This window comes from Podarcis pityusensis (assembly GCF_964106645.2).
Source record: "Podarcis pityusensis genome assembly, chromosome: 4".
NCBI classification, from domain to species: domain Eukaryota; kingdom Metazoa; phylum Chordata; class Lepidosauria; order Squamata; family Lacertidae; genus Podarcis; species Podarcis pityusensis.
The window spans coordinates 62,061,041-62,074,214 of record NC_138027.1 but is presented as its reverse complement, the minus strand read 5'-3'; the positions used below and the strand labels follow the sequence as shown (position 1 = coordinate 62,074,214).

The 13,174-nt window shown below is 42.0% G+C and overlaps 1 protein-coding gene and 1 long non-coding RNA gene across 2 annotated transcripts in view; both read right to left on the bottom strand.

Annotated features, from left to right (window-relative positions):
• Positions 1–4,884, bottom strand: part of LOC308476305 — a 42,344-nt gene extending 37,460 nt beyond the window's left edge. Inside the window, exon 1 of the long non-coding RNA XR_013985841.1 lies at positions 4,620–4,884. This is a non-coding gene — a long non-coding RNA (uncharacterized lncRNA). The remainder of the gene's footprint in view (positions 1–4,619) is intronic.
• A 5,083-nt stretch (positions 4,885–9,967) lies between these two features.
• Positions 9,968–12,911, bottom strand: TASL (TLR adaptor interacting with endolysosomal SLC15A4). The gene is made up of 2 exons (XM_081001475.1): positions 12,729–12,911; positions 9,968–10,867 (listed from the first exon to the last, which is right to left on the bottom strand). Exon 2 carries the CDS (start codon positions 10,856–10,858, stop codon positions 9,986–9,988), a length of 873 nt encoding a protein of 290 aa, XP_080857601.1. The 5' UTR covers positions 10,859–10,867; positions 12,729–12,911; the 3' UTR covers positions 9,968–9,985.
• Between the last annotated feature and the right edge of the window lie 263 nt (positions 12,912–13,174).

Below are 13,174 nucleotides of genomic sequence, written 5' to 3'. Positions count from 1 at the left end.
AGTCTTGTGATCTTCATCTTAATCTCCAGAGCAGGTTCAGGTGCTTCAGGTTGATGGGGGGGGGGGTGCACCACATCATGTGATCATTTATGCAGAACAGGGCTTTCCTGCCCCCCCCCCCCCCGGTGTTTTATTCAATTTGACATCCCTGCCTTGGTATGGGTCTAGCATTTTCTCATCTCTCAGTCAACTCTTGCTTTAAGTGTTGGCTGAGCAAGTCCAGTAGAGTATTAGGCCCCTGGTGTAAAGGGGGGCACTTCCCCAGAGGAATCTGAATCAGGAAGTGCTGTCTCAGGGATTCCCAGTTGCAGAGCTCTGAGACAGCACTGAGATCTGGGTCCGGGTGTGCTGTTGGTCTTCCTGATTCAGCTGGTTCAATCAGTAAAGCACAATATGATCTCAGAGATAAACAGACTTTTGTGGCAATGAGATGAAACATTCACCTGAATGATGTCCTGTTTAAATTTCTCTTGAATGTCTGAATTGTTGTATTCAGGTGTACATCAGATCAAGAAAAATGTAAAGTACTCCTGGGACGCGGGTGGCGCTGTGGGTTAAACCACAGAGCCTAGGACTTGCCGATCAGAAGGTCGGCGGTTCAAATCCCTGTGATGGGGTGAGCTCCCGTTGCTCGGTCCCTGCTCCTGCCAACTAGCAGTTCAAAAGCACGACAAAGTGCAAGTAGATAAATAGGTGCCGCTCCGGCGGGAAGGTAAACAGCGTTTCCGTGCGCTGCTCTGGTTTGCCAGAAGCGGCTTAGTCATGCTGGCCACATGACCCAGAAGCTGTACATCGGCTCCCTCGGCCAATAAAACAAGATGAGTGCCGCAACCCCAGAGTCAGTCACGACTGGACCTAATGGTCAGGGGTCCCTTTACCTTTACCTTTAAAGTACTCCTAAATTAGGGCATTTGTGTGTGTGGTGTCATTTAAATTCCCCAGTCCCCCTTCCCCACCCTGGAAGCTCTAAACATTTCACACGTCAGTTTGGCTGTGTGTCTATACAGGAAGCCTTCCAAATCCATCAGCCTTGTAAAGAAAAAATCCCTTTGAGAAGTAATGGTGGGTTTTAAATGCATTTTAGCATATGAAATATATGAACAGCATGTCAGACTCCCTTTGCTCATACTTTACAATTGATTTGCTACAGCTGCTGCCAGAAGTGGAGTCCTAAGGAAGAAAAGGATGAGTTCTTTCATCTCAATAGGCTGTCTTGTACTAATATTTGAACTAGAATATTTCAGCCATTATGGCTCAGATGTCCTCGGAGAAAGAAAGATATGTGAGAGCGGAAGTCCGGATCTCTGGTAAAGCAATCCAGCTGACACTACACTTTAGGCAGCCAACGGTTGCCTCTCCTGACTAACGTAGCCTCTAATTTCTCATTTCCTTTCAAGCCATCCAAAGCAGGATGGAAGGAAACAAAATTATTATTTGAAATTCTCTTTCCTTACCATTTATCTATCCAGTCATTCCTATTTAGCTCCTCCCACCAACATCTGAAGAACTGTGGCCATATTTTCCCTTGTACTTCCAAGATAATGAAATATTTGATTGTCCAGCCCTTTACAGTGATTTTGGCTCTACTCCATCTACAAAAGAAGAAGCAAGGGCAGGTAGAGTAGGAAGAATGTTCAAGAAGCTGGGTGGACGGAAAAGGGAAATGGGCTATTTAATAGGAATTTACAAAATCATTTCAAAACTCCCAAAATCCCTTTTCACCTCAGCCCATACTGCTCTTTTACAGAATACCGGCAGTACTTGAGTTGAAATTAGGGAAATGAGGTATACTATGAATGATCTCAATTATCCAAGAGCTGTATGGTGAAGAAAAAGTGGTATCACCCACTCACAAAAGAAAGGTGTCAGCTGACTCAGTCAAATTCAAACGTTTGTGGAAGTACAAAAATTCTCCAGACAAAAATATTGAGGAGAACACACACACCCCAAAAGGAGCCCAGTCATGGCTGAGCTTGAGCAGTGGGCATGAAATGCTGATTGACCATTGGGGAGAAATGAAACTGAGTAGATGGAGGAACACAATGGAGTGTGCAGAATGCTGAAGAGTAGCTCTCCACATACTGCAACATTTTGCTGTGTTTTCCACATGTGATTAATATACTGTACAAAACGGCATACTGGACATGAGCTTAGACGGTTCTGTCTGTCACCCTACTGCTAGTGCATTTACACAGCAGTGGAAGTGCAGCATTTTTCAAGCCAGCCCTGAAGAACTTTTGAGGCCCAAATCTTATCCTCCTTGGCACAGCAGCAGCTGCAGCATGGCTGCTCACATTCTGTTTGCCAGTAACATTTGATGCAATCTGGTCACGGGATGAGAGGGCAGCAAAGCGATCACTTCCCACACTAGCATCACAAGGCACCCATGCGACACTTGCGTGATAAGGAACCACAAAGTATCAGCCTCTGCATGTGAATCTTGTCCTTCCAATGTGTCTGGCAAGGGGGCAGAAACAGTCACGTCACACAGTACAGTGTCTTCCTGTGAGGTAGGACACAAAACAGTGAACAGCTAAGCAGCAACCAAGATGAAGGACAGGCTCATATCCTTAAGGGCAGGTATGTGCCTGCACAGTATGTTCTGAACTGTGTCCTTGGCTGTTTCTAATAGCAACTAAGAAGGTCAGACTCCGCTCCCTTTGGTTGCTACTCAGAGACAGGGGCCACTTACTGCATTTTCTCTCCTCCCACAATAACACCCACTTTTTTGAATGAATGTGAATGGAGAGAGAGAGAGAGAGAGAGAGAGAGAGAGAGAGAAGTAGAGTGAGGCTTCCACCAACAATTGGGGAAAATGCAGTTTTAGGCAGGGCCGTCTTACCCATGGGTGCTAGGGGTGCAGGGCACCCAGGCACCAGGCTGTCAGGGGAGCCAGGCCGAGAGTCCAGGGCCCGAAAGTTGAGTCCAGGGAAGAGCCTGCCCATCGGTCAGAGCACCGCGGTGGGCTCTTCTGCTCCAGGCGGCTCTGCGCCATGAGTTCTGGGGCGACTGAGTCAGTGAGACGCTGAGGCAGCCAGCCGGCCCTGCCTTCCTCTGTGCTTGGGACTGAGCAACCTGGGGGGGTGCACTGGGCGGATCTTTGTACCTCAGCACTGCATATGCTTAAGACAGCCCTGGTTGTAGAAAAGCAAGATTATGCACTCATACACGCACCCTTCTCCAAAAAGAACTGAAAAGATTGGTAGAGTTCTACAAAGTTATATTAGTCCACAGATTATGCCAATAAAGTCTGAATGCATGAATGAATGAATAATAGTCCATAACTCAGTACAGTGATATGACTTTCAGGTTTCTTCCAGGCAAGGGGATTCATACTGTAAATGGGTCATTCAGATCTCACAAACAGGTCATTGCCAACAGGGGTTTGTTTTTTTAAAACTTGCAAGGTTTTCTCCAGAAAGGGTAAATCTGAATTAAATAGTAAGTGCGGTGGGGAAGGGGGAATACAGGCTGGCTTTGGGATCATCATGTGGACCCTCCTATATATAAAACTCTGCCTGCATGAGGAGCAAGAATCCTACAATAGACACTCATCTCGGTAGCAGCTTCAGATTCAGCTCTTACTCCAACAGCTTGAATTAGCTCAGTGTTTAAAATCCTATTTTATTTTATTTTTAGCTTTCTCGTCTGCGTGTGCATGACGAGCATACTGTGGCATCAAGAAAGTAAAATGATTTGACAAAAAATAATCACTTTCCTTCTGTGATCGTTCAGTTTGGAGTCTCACATGAGGCTGAAATTTCAGTACTTTTCCATTCACTAGAATATTCATTGATCTGCTCGTGCAACCAGCACGAATTTTATCTAACTCCTGAGACAGAGGAAACAATAGCTAAGGAAATGATTAACATCTAAAACAGCTGTTTTGTTTCTGTTAAACGTTCCGGTAGTTTCTGCCAAAATGAAAGTTTCATTCAGCGTGGTTTAATCTGAGAAGGTTCCCCGAGTGGTTTAATCTGCCTTCCCAGGGAACTCTGAGCTGTAATTCCAGACCCTCCAAGTGTCCCTATTTTCCAGGGACAGTCCCAGATTTACAGAAGCCGTCCCAGTTTCTAATTTGATCCCAGAATGTCCTGCTTTCCCTTAGGACATCCCTATTTTCACTGGAGAAATGTTGTGAGGGTATAGAGTTATCCTACCCCCAAGCCATCTGAAGATAGCCCTGTATAGGGAAGTTTGTTTAAAGTTTAATGTTTTATATATGTTGGAAGCTACCCAACTGGAGCAACTCTGACTGCACAGTGTAAATAGTAAAATTATTATTATGGAATAGGGTGTCCCTATTTTTATCAGAGAAATGGGCATGTAATTCTAGATCTGTAAAGGGAATAGGGGTCCTCTAACAGCTCTCAGCACCCTTAGCAAACTTCAGTTCCCAGGATCCTTTGGTGGAAGCCTTGACTATTTAAAGTGACATGATACTGCTTTAAATGAAATGAAGTTCTGTAAAAAGACCTGTCCTTCTCCAGAAATGTACATTGTAAGCCATGCCTACTGGGGCTGGGAGATGGAGCAAAACAACATCTGGAGGGCATAAAATTCCACAGAGCCACAACTCTCTGTAAATGCAGTCAAGTTGCTCTAACAGAAATACTCACTTGCTTGTCAGAAGCCTCTTCTATCTTCCTTTCTTCAAGTCTGTGGGCAGTGAGGCAGAATAATCAAAGTAGCTGCACCTGTGCCCCATTCCAGGTGCAACTGCCATTAGTAAATAGGTCCTAACAGTGACACTTAGAGAAATTTCAGATTGAGTGAGAATCGTTTCTGTGCTAAAGCTCTACTTCCCTATCAGTCAAAATTATCACTTCCATTTCTGGTCACTTGAGGAAGTGCCTCCTCATCGTTTATGACAAAATACACAGGTGGCTGCTGGCACGTACCAAACCCACAGACCTTGTTGGTATTCCCCTCATCACTCCACATTTTATTTTAGAAGAAAACAGGCACTAATAAATTAAACTGCTGAACAGAAAATAATTTGAATAGGTTAGAATTTCCCTTTTTAAAAGTATCATTTATCCACCCTCAGAGTAAACAACAGGTTAATTATTTACCACAGGAATTCTATTAGCCCAGGATTGTTCCTGTTCTTATGCTAAATTACTCTTTAAAAGTGGCACTTTCTCACTCTCACTGGCTATCCTATCCATAGAAGCAAACAAGCTAGGAATAATTATTTCCTAAGTACCTTTTAGGGTATTTGCAGAGTCAGAGAATAGAGATATGAGTACATGAATGTAATGTTACAACCAGATATAACATGCAGAGTAAAGTGCTACTTAACATGAGCAAGGGATGTGCTGGGATAACAGAACTGGGACCTATATAAATGAGAGGATTTATTTTTAGGCTGAAATACTATGCACACTAAGGGCATAATCAAAATATCCTCTTTCCCTTGTCAGCAGGGTTTTACAGAGCAGCAGGACCATGGCTGTATCTGTAGCCCTGCTGCACACAGCGGTCGGGGTGAAACAAGAGCAGGGGGAGAGGGTATCAGATCTGGAGCTAGAATTCAGCCCAGATTGGGCCCGATGCTGTTGCACAATGGCAGTGAAACCAGTCTAGGACCCAATGGATCCTGGGGGCAACTCATCCTCTCCCCACCTTGCATTGCCCGGTTTTGGGACTTTTCACTGGCTACCATGGATGCTGATCTCATCAGTGACTTACCCACATTCAGCAGAAGCCTTGTATAGCAGGCAAAGTTGGAGAAAGGGATGACTCCACTCAATGAAAAAAAAACCACCTGGTTTGGATTGTTCTGTCCCTTGCAAAAAAAATCACCACTGAATTCAGTGGGACTTAGCATGCATAGAACTGCAAATGTGTGTTTCTTAACAGGCTCAGCATCAGCATCTGGCACCTGTGAGAAGCTGCTTTGGCTTCTGCAACCAGGTAGGACCCATCAGTGCTGATGCCTGCCCTGGGTCGGACCCCCTCAACAGGATATGGGCATGCCATTTTAAATTTTCCATAATGCTCCAGGGCACCTGACATAGCACTGTTCTCTTGTCAAGATTTTAAATTTTAGAGGCTATCTGAATACATTGAAATGGAACAAAGATCAATGACTTTTCTTGTATGCCGTTGATCTTTATGATTTGAATGCAGCCACGTGGTCAATGAAAACCCCCCACAGCTCATGCCAATTGAAATGTAAATGGAACAGAAGCTAAAACTGTCTTATCTTCTAACAATTTCTGTTAGTCTTTAAACACTTATAGGTTCCTTTACATGCATCAGTGGTGTAATGACTCTTGTAATGTATTTAATAGAGGCTGTCATCAAATTCATTGCCTGTTAGACAAACACTTGAGACAAGAGATAAAAGCATTAGGAAATAATTTGGCCCTGCCTTAAAAATAATGTACTGAAAAATAGAGGCATGCAAAATATTCATGGTTTCAACTTCTTTTCATGAATATGATCACATCACTTCACATTTTTATCTCACCATGTTTTCTAGAATATATATTGATTATCAAAGATTCAGTAACACTTCATAAGTAATCTGTGTGTCCCGGGTTCCATCTGGAATTTCCTTGAATTAAGATCACTGAACATCTGTAATGTAGAAATATTTTTTCCCCCTGGTAGCTGTGTTCACTTCAGAATAGGGGCCATATATCATTATTTGCTATTTCAAAAGTGTGTGCATGAAGCTATTTCTATGAGCTACACACCACCTGTTCTTCACATACCTAAGCCAAGAATTTAGATACTTGGAAAACTGAAGTGTTTGACAAGTTTCAATTTCTGTGAGATGAAACCACACTTAACTTCCCAGATTCCTGCGCTCAGAATTCTTTTTTTTAAGCTTTAAAGTATACCACACCCGACAACAAGCTTTGAAGTACACCACTTACAAATATTTGAAATACGACTCCCCACATATAAAAAACACTAAGGGTGCAAATTTTTGCTACATATTTTTGCAAAAGATGCACACATGGCCTGCCACTTAAATTTCTACAACCTCAGTAGTCAACTAATTTTTACCCAGAGTAAACCCATAGAAATAAAAGAACATGACTAACTAAGGATCATTGATTTCAGTGGATCTACTCTTAGAAAATAGTGGGTCTACTCTTAGAAAATAGTTGCCTACAACACAACGCAACATTAGCTATTGCACATGGTGATTGCTATGGGGAACAGGTGTTACCTGCCAGTGTTTTCCACAGCAAATATACAAAATAGTGAAGTAATTAATGCATGTACACTCACCTTTAAACATTTGTGTGTCCACATCTGTAAATCCTGGTTCACATCTGGGAACCCAAACGGAGAGGGGAAAGTTCCACTGCGCAAGTGTAAATCCTTGCATAAATGGAAAAAGAGCATTGCCACCTATTGTTTTTGTCTTACAGTATCCGATAAAGGAACCATGACATGAGCTGCTTCATTTGCTTTAATCCACCTTCACAAAGGGGTGCACACAGAGATCAACTTTCTTCACTTAAATGGGGACTATCCTTGCATATGAGAGATCTATGCAAGGATATATGAATGCAAACATTATTCATCTGCATTGCTTCCAAAGGGTGTGCACATCTATAGAGGGGAACAACTGCACAGTTGCTTTCAACAGCAAAGATTTTTCTCTTCCCACTCCCATTGACAGATAAGGAAACAACAGCTGCAAAACAGGCACATGCAGAAAGTCCACAAAAAGTGGAGCGAATGGGTATTAGAGCTTCTCTACCCACAGGAATTTGCCAGCTCAGTCTAAGTAACAAGTTAAAAAGAAAATGTTCTATTACCCAGTAAATATGAATTTTAAAATATATATTATGGGGATAACTCAGTCCTTCCCCTATACAACGCAATGAAGTTCTTCACACATTTGTATACTTCTAGTGCAGCTTTGCAAAGAGAGTGAAATAAGGTAATTCTGAAGTTGTGAAAGTGAAACAGAGAGCAAGCTGTGATCTTTGTAACCCTGACTAGTAACTGCTGCAAATGGTTTATAAAGCAGAGGTGCTGGGTTTTCCCCAGCTTTGAAGTGCTGTCTTTGGAATTCACATTCTGTTACATTTCAGTTATTTGTTCAATTCAATGAAAACAACAAAAACTGGTTAAGGACAAAATTAATTGCCACCAAATATGTTCATATGCTTAGGAGGCAATCCTAACCCTGGCTCCTGCTGCTCCATTGTGCTGAATGGCTACAACGGCATCCTCAGCCCTGCCACAAATGGGGCAGAAACTGTGGGGTGTGCAGGTGTTCATTTTTACGTTATAAATGCAAAGCACAAAATTGAGGATACAATGCCAAGTTAGTGTATACATACATATGACAGTTCTATTTTCCAGACCTTCAGAAGAGCCTCGGCTCCCTTTCTGAATTATGGCTGGATCCATAGCAACCCTTTAGAAAGAATCTGCAATTGCGCATTAGATCTGTGAGAGTAGGAATAAGTGTGGGTTGAGTGTTATGGCACAGACTTCTAACTGTAGGGAAGAAAAAGTAAATTACAGGAAATTGAAAGTATCACTGCAAAATTGGGTGGGGGGGGTCTGCTTTTAACATACTTGGCCATAGTATCATTTCCTTGTCGTATGGCTTTCCATTGTTGCAGGGCTGCTCAACAACTGACTAAACTCACTGAGAAAAATATTGAGACAAAACATCTTTATTTTTATTGGTCATAACTATCTGAGCTTCAACGCAACCACATTTTCATTCCATTCACTGGACCACTAGTGATAAGAGTTTATTTGTTGATGACATAATAAAAAATGAAAACTAATCAAGTTTCTCTTTTTGTTCAAGTGGCAAAGACCTATGACAATTGATACCCTGTGCAATGCAAAGTTTCAAGTCAAGTCAAACCAGTTACCACCAGTCCTTATCATCAGATATGACACAGTGGGGTGGGGAGAGCTTATGGTCTAAAATGGAAGAGAAAAGGAGGTAGAGGTAGGGAGGCAAGGGGACAATATGTGGTCATTTCAATTAGACATATGTTGGCTTTAGTTGCAATAAGGAAGAGTGGCTAAGGAACACGAGGGACCAGGAATTCCACAGGGAAACAGGGGGAGAGAATACAAGTAATAGGAATGTAAACAAGAGAGTGGGCAAGGGAATGCCATCATTTTTGGAAAAGCTGTCTCAGGCAGAATCAGGAGTTCAAGCAATCAGGGTCCACAGATGCTCTGTAGGACCCTCTGGCAATTTCTGGAGTTCTCAAGGTGTGATTGGAGAAGCAAGGACAGAGTAGGCACTGGGATAAAGGTGTCATGCAGTCCTATACCACCTGGGCAGACACACAGTCATCTACACAATGGTTTATTTGTTTGTTGGTTGGTTTATTAAATTTGTTAGTCATTTTATATTGCCCAGGGCAAACCAAAGCCACCCAAGCAGACAGACAAAAATACCACATAGATACATTAAAACCAAGAAGGGGGTAGAAATGTACTTGGAGGCTCAAGGTATTGTGAAGGGAGGAAAATAATTATACACTGAAAGGGATATTTAGAATTAGTACTGTGCTGAATTCCCATGAGGTTTAATTTTTAATTGCAAAATCTTCCAATGGGGAAACAACTCTCTTCTTCATGCCTGTTTGAAGCCACCATTCCTCCAACCTGCTGCTGCTTAGTGAAGGGAGGTGGACACAAAATGGTCCCCATTGCCAAGGCAACAGGGCCAATGTTCCTTCTCATTAGGATACAAAACAGTGTGATGCAATGGGACAACAACCACATTTGGGTTAATAAAATGTGGAAATGTGGAAGTAGGATTATTGGAAGGAAGCATGAATCATTTACATTGGGGGGGGGGGGAAGGCATCTAAGGTTTCTGTATGGTTTACAAACCAAGCCTTCTTCCAGGAGTTCGCCTATATAATAGTTAGTATTTGGTGCTCTGACCATATCCAAGGGACTTCACCTTACTGAAACGAAACTGACTTTTAACAAAGGTGACCCAGAAATGTCTAGGTGCAGGCTTTATTTATTTAGTCACAGTGCTAAACTGGGAAATGTGAAGACTAGGAGTGCTCATTTCAGTGGAGATTTTCCCACTGGCTAGTCGCAATAGGCAGTTAATAACCATATCCTTGGCTTGGGTGGTCTTCATGTTCCTTTCTTGTGATAGCTTCATGCTGATTTGATCTACATTGGTCATTATGAATTCTGATGCCAAGATCTGAGTAGGGGATGAACTGCTACCCATGCCATCCATGATATACTGCTTGTACAGCTCCACCACCTTCTCCTCCAAGTAGTTATTCAGTAGTGAATTTGAGAGGGGTTGCTGGTGTTGCATGATGCTGGCCACTCTCCAGCATGAAGAATACCTATTGGTTGGCTTGCGAGGGACCTCAGCAGGTGGCATTGATATGGATTCCATTGGTGGTGGGATCTCTGATGACTCCAAGAATGGACCTATCCCACTGTCATAGGTAAAATCTGTTTTAACTGAACTCATAGGCAGTACCTGGTCACCAGCAATATGCAGGTCATTGTAATTCTTGCAAATGCTTTTACAAGAAGGTGGAACTAGGTAAGTGTCTCTGTTGATAGCAGGTCCTGTACAGATTTCCACAGCTGGAGATATTTGCCTTTCCAATACTGGATTTGGAGTCTGTGTATCCATCTGCCTTCTATTGTTTCTGTTGTCATTGGAACAAACAGAGAAGATGAACTTGCCAACAGATTTACATCTCCAAAAGAGATTTCTGTCCTGTGTTTCCTCTGTTGATTCATAGGTGATGCCATTCAAAGACCTCATCTCATGTACTGTCTCTTCTCCTTGGTTGCAAGCGATTTTGTAATTCATGAGATCATGATAAGGAATTATACAGAGGTACCCTTCTGATAACATCCTCTAGAACTGGAAAAGAGAAAGAGCTAGCATGAAGCACAATGTGGCAGGTAAGGAAATGGTATAACAGAAGCAAACAGCAAGTGACATAAGTGTGTAAAGTACAACTGGAACCATTACCAGCTACTAGGGAGATAAGAAACATCAGCCAGATTGGGATAAATTATAGGTCATTAAATGCACGCTAATTCCAGAGTGGGATGGGGTTTGTGAAGCTTTGCCTGCATTCATACTGCAGCTGATTCTGATTTCCTGACATTTCCTTGTTATTTTGCACATTAAATTTGAGCTTTCACAAGCCACTTTTTGAAAACTAATGGAATGTAATGGAGCACAAGTTTAGTGCTCATTTGATTCTGGGAGGGGGGAAGCATTTGCAGCCCCCTTAAAAAGGAAAATAATAGAAGTTTAGCATGGCAAAGCATGTGCTCTATCACTGAACTACAGCCCTTGCCCTGAAAGGTTCTATGGATCTAGAAAAAAGGAAAGTAGAAAAAGCCGAGGAAAGTAATGTCGGAGGCGAGTAGGCTGCATATTATCTGAGAATACCTACCCACATACTTACTTTTCTTTCTCTTTCTGATCACAGCTTATGTTAATATACAAATGGCAAGAAACAAGAAGTGCCACAAAGTTTGACATCAGAGAATACATAACGGATTGTTTGTTCTCTTTCATCCTACAGATGTTTACAGGGCTTAGGAAACAGTTGAACATTATGCTTCAAGTATAAGTTGGAAGGCTGTTAGTTAAGAGAGAAAATGGCAGTGGTTTCAGGGAAACAGAAGAGAGGTTATTTATTCTATTTAAGAAAGGCACAGAACCAAACAGCAATGGGGGTTTCTTGGTGGCGGGGGTGAGGGGGAGGAGAATTACAAAATGTTCCTGACAACTTTCTGAATAACAGCAGAGAAGTTCTGCTCTTTTTATTTTGGAGTTTCAGGTTCTTAAACTATTTCTTTATAACATTCCCCCCTTTTTTTACAGTTAGAGGGATGTTGCCCAGCTATTCACACCCATTGCCTACAGCTACTCTTCCTAGAGATAATGGATCTCTGCATAGGAAGAGTGTGCAGAGGAAAGGACACTCAAAAACATCGTCTGCACAGCTTGTGTGGCGCTGACTAGAAATGCAATAGTATTGTACACCTACTATTACTCTGCTTTTAGGCACAACAGGAAAATATTGGAGAGAATAAATCTTCGTGCATGTCTTACTGCACAGAGCTAGTCAACGATTGCTGTGTATGTGACCTATTACATCTATATGAAATTAAGGGTGGATTTGGTCAATAACAGTATCTATGAAGGCAGCATATTATAGTTCCTCGATCTTTCCTTCTCTTAGTATATTGTTTAAGTTCAATTTCAGTTATATTTTTGACACAGAAATATCTGTTGTTTTTGTAAATGCACGCTACAAAATTAAATCCACTCAATAATAACAAATTACCCCCTCCCCGTTCAGTTAGGACAAGACAGCTTCAACCATGAAGCTCATTGCTCCATAACCAACCAAGTGTATGCGGTGGGTCCAAGAGGACATTGTTTTCATTTGAGGAGGTTATAAATGGATGCCATACTTCAGTAAAGTAATCAGCATTCTGAGAACCATTGAAAGCCTTAACCCATTGAGTAAGTTTAACTCGATAAGATAAGACGCATTTAATTTCCACCTAAGTTCTTCAGTTAAACTGGTTTCATTTGCAGTTTAGACTGTAGGTCTAAATCCTTACAACTCTAGATTGCACCTCATTGAAATTATACAGGCAGCATCATGAAGCGTGTACATCGGAGACACACAGCAGATAGCCCAATGCACACACAAGAAAAAATAATCTGTATATGGTATAGTCTGGTTCTCACTTACCTTGAAGAACTAAGCTGCTCCTTAAGGCAAGGACTGTGCAGCAGCTTGCAATGTTGTGCAGAAATGTTGCACAGGCATTTGGTTGCCTTAAAAGCTTCTTATGTAACACTTCTTTTCCGTTACTGTAGCTCATGGGTAAGAGTTTCATTTACAGCCTTGTAGGTGGCAAGTGGTTTCCACACATACCGCCCCCCGGGTCTCAAGTCACAATAGGTTTTTAAACGGAAGTCTCTGTGCAAGGCATAGGAGGAGCTTTATAAATAACCTTCTGCTGTCAAACAACTTTTAATTCTTTCTTCCTCTTTTTGTTCCCACACAAAGCCCTTTTGTGAAACTGTCTGTTGTTAAAATAGTTTGTTGCTGCCTAATCTGTGTTCACCTATCAGCCAATATTTCCAGACTCCTGTCACTGAGAACTAGAAACATTTTTATTTACAGGCTGTTCA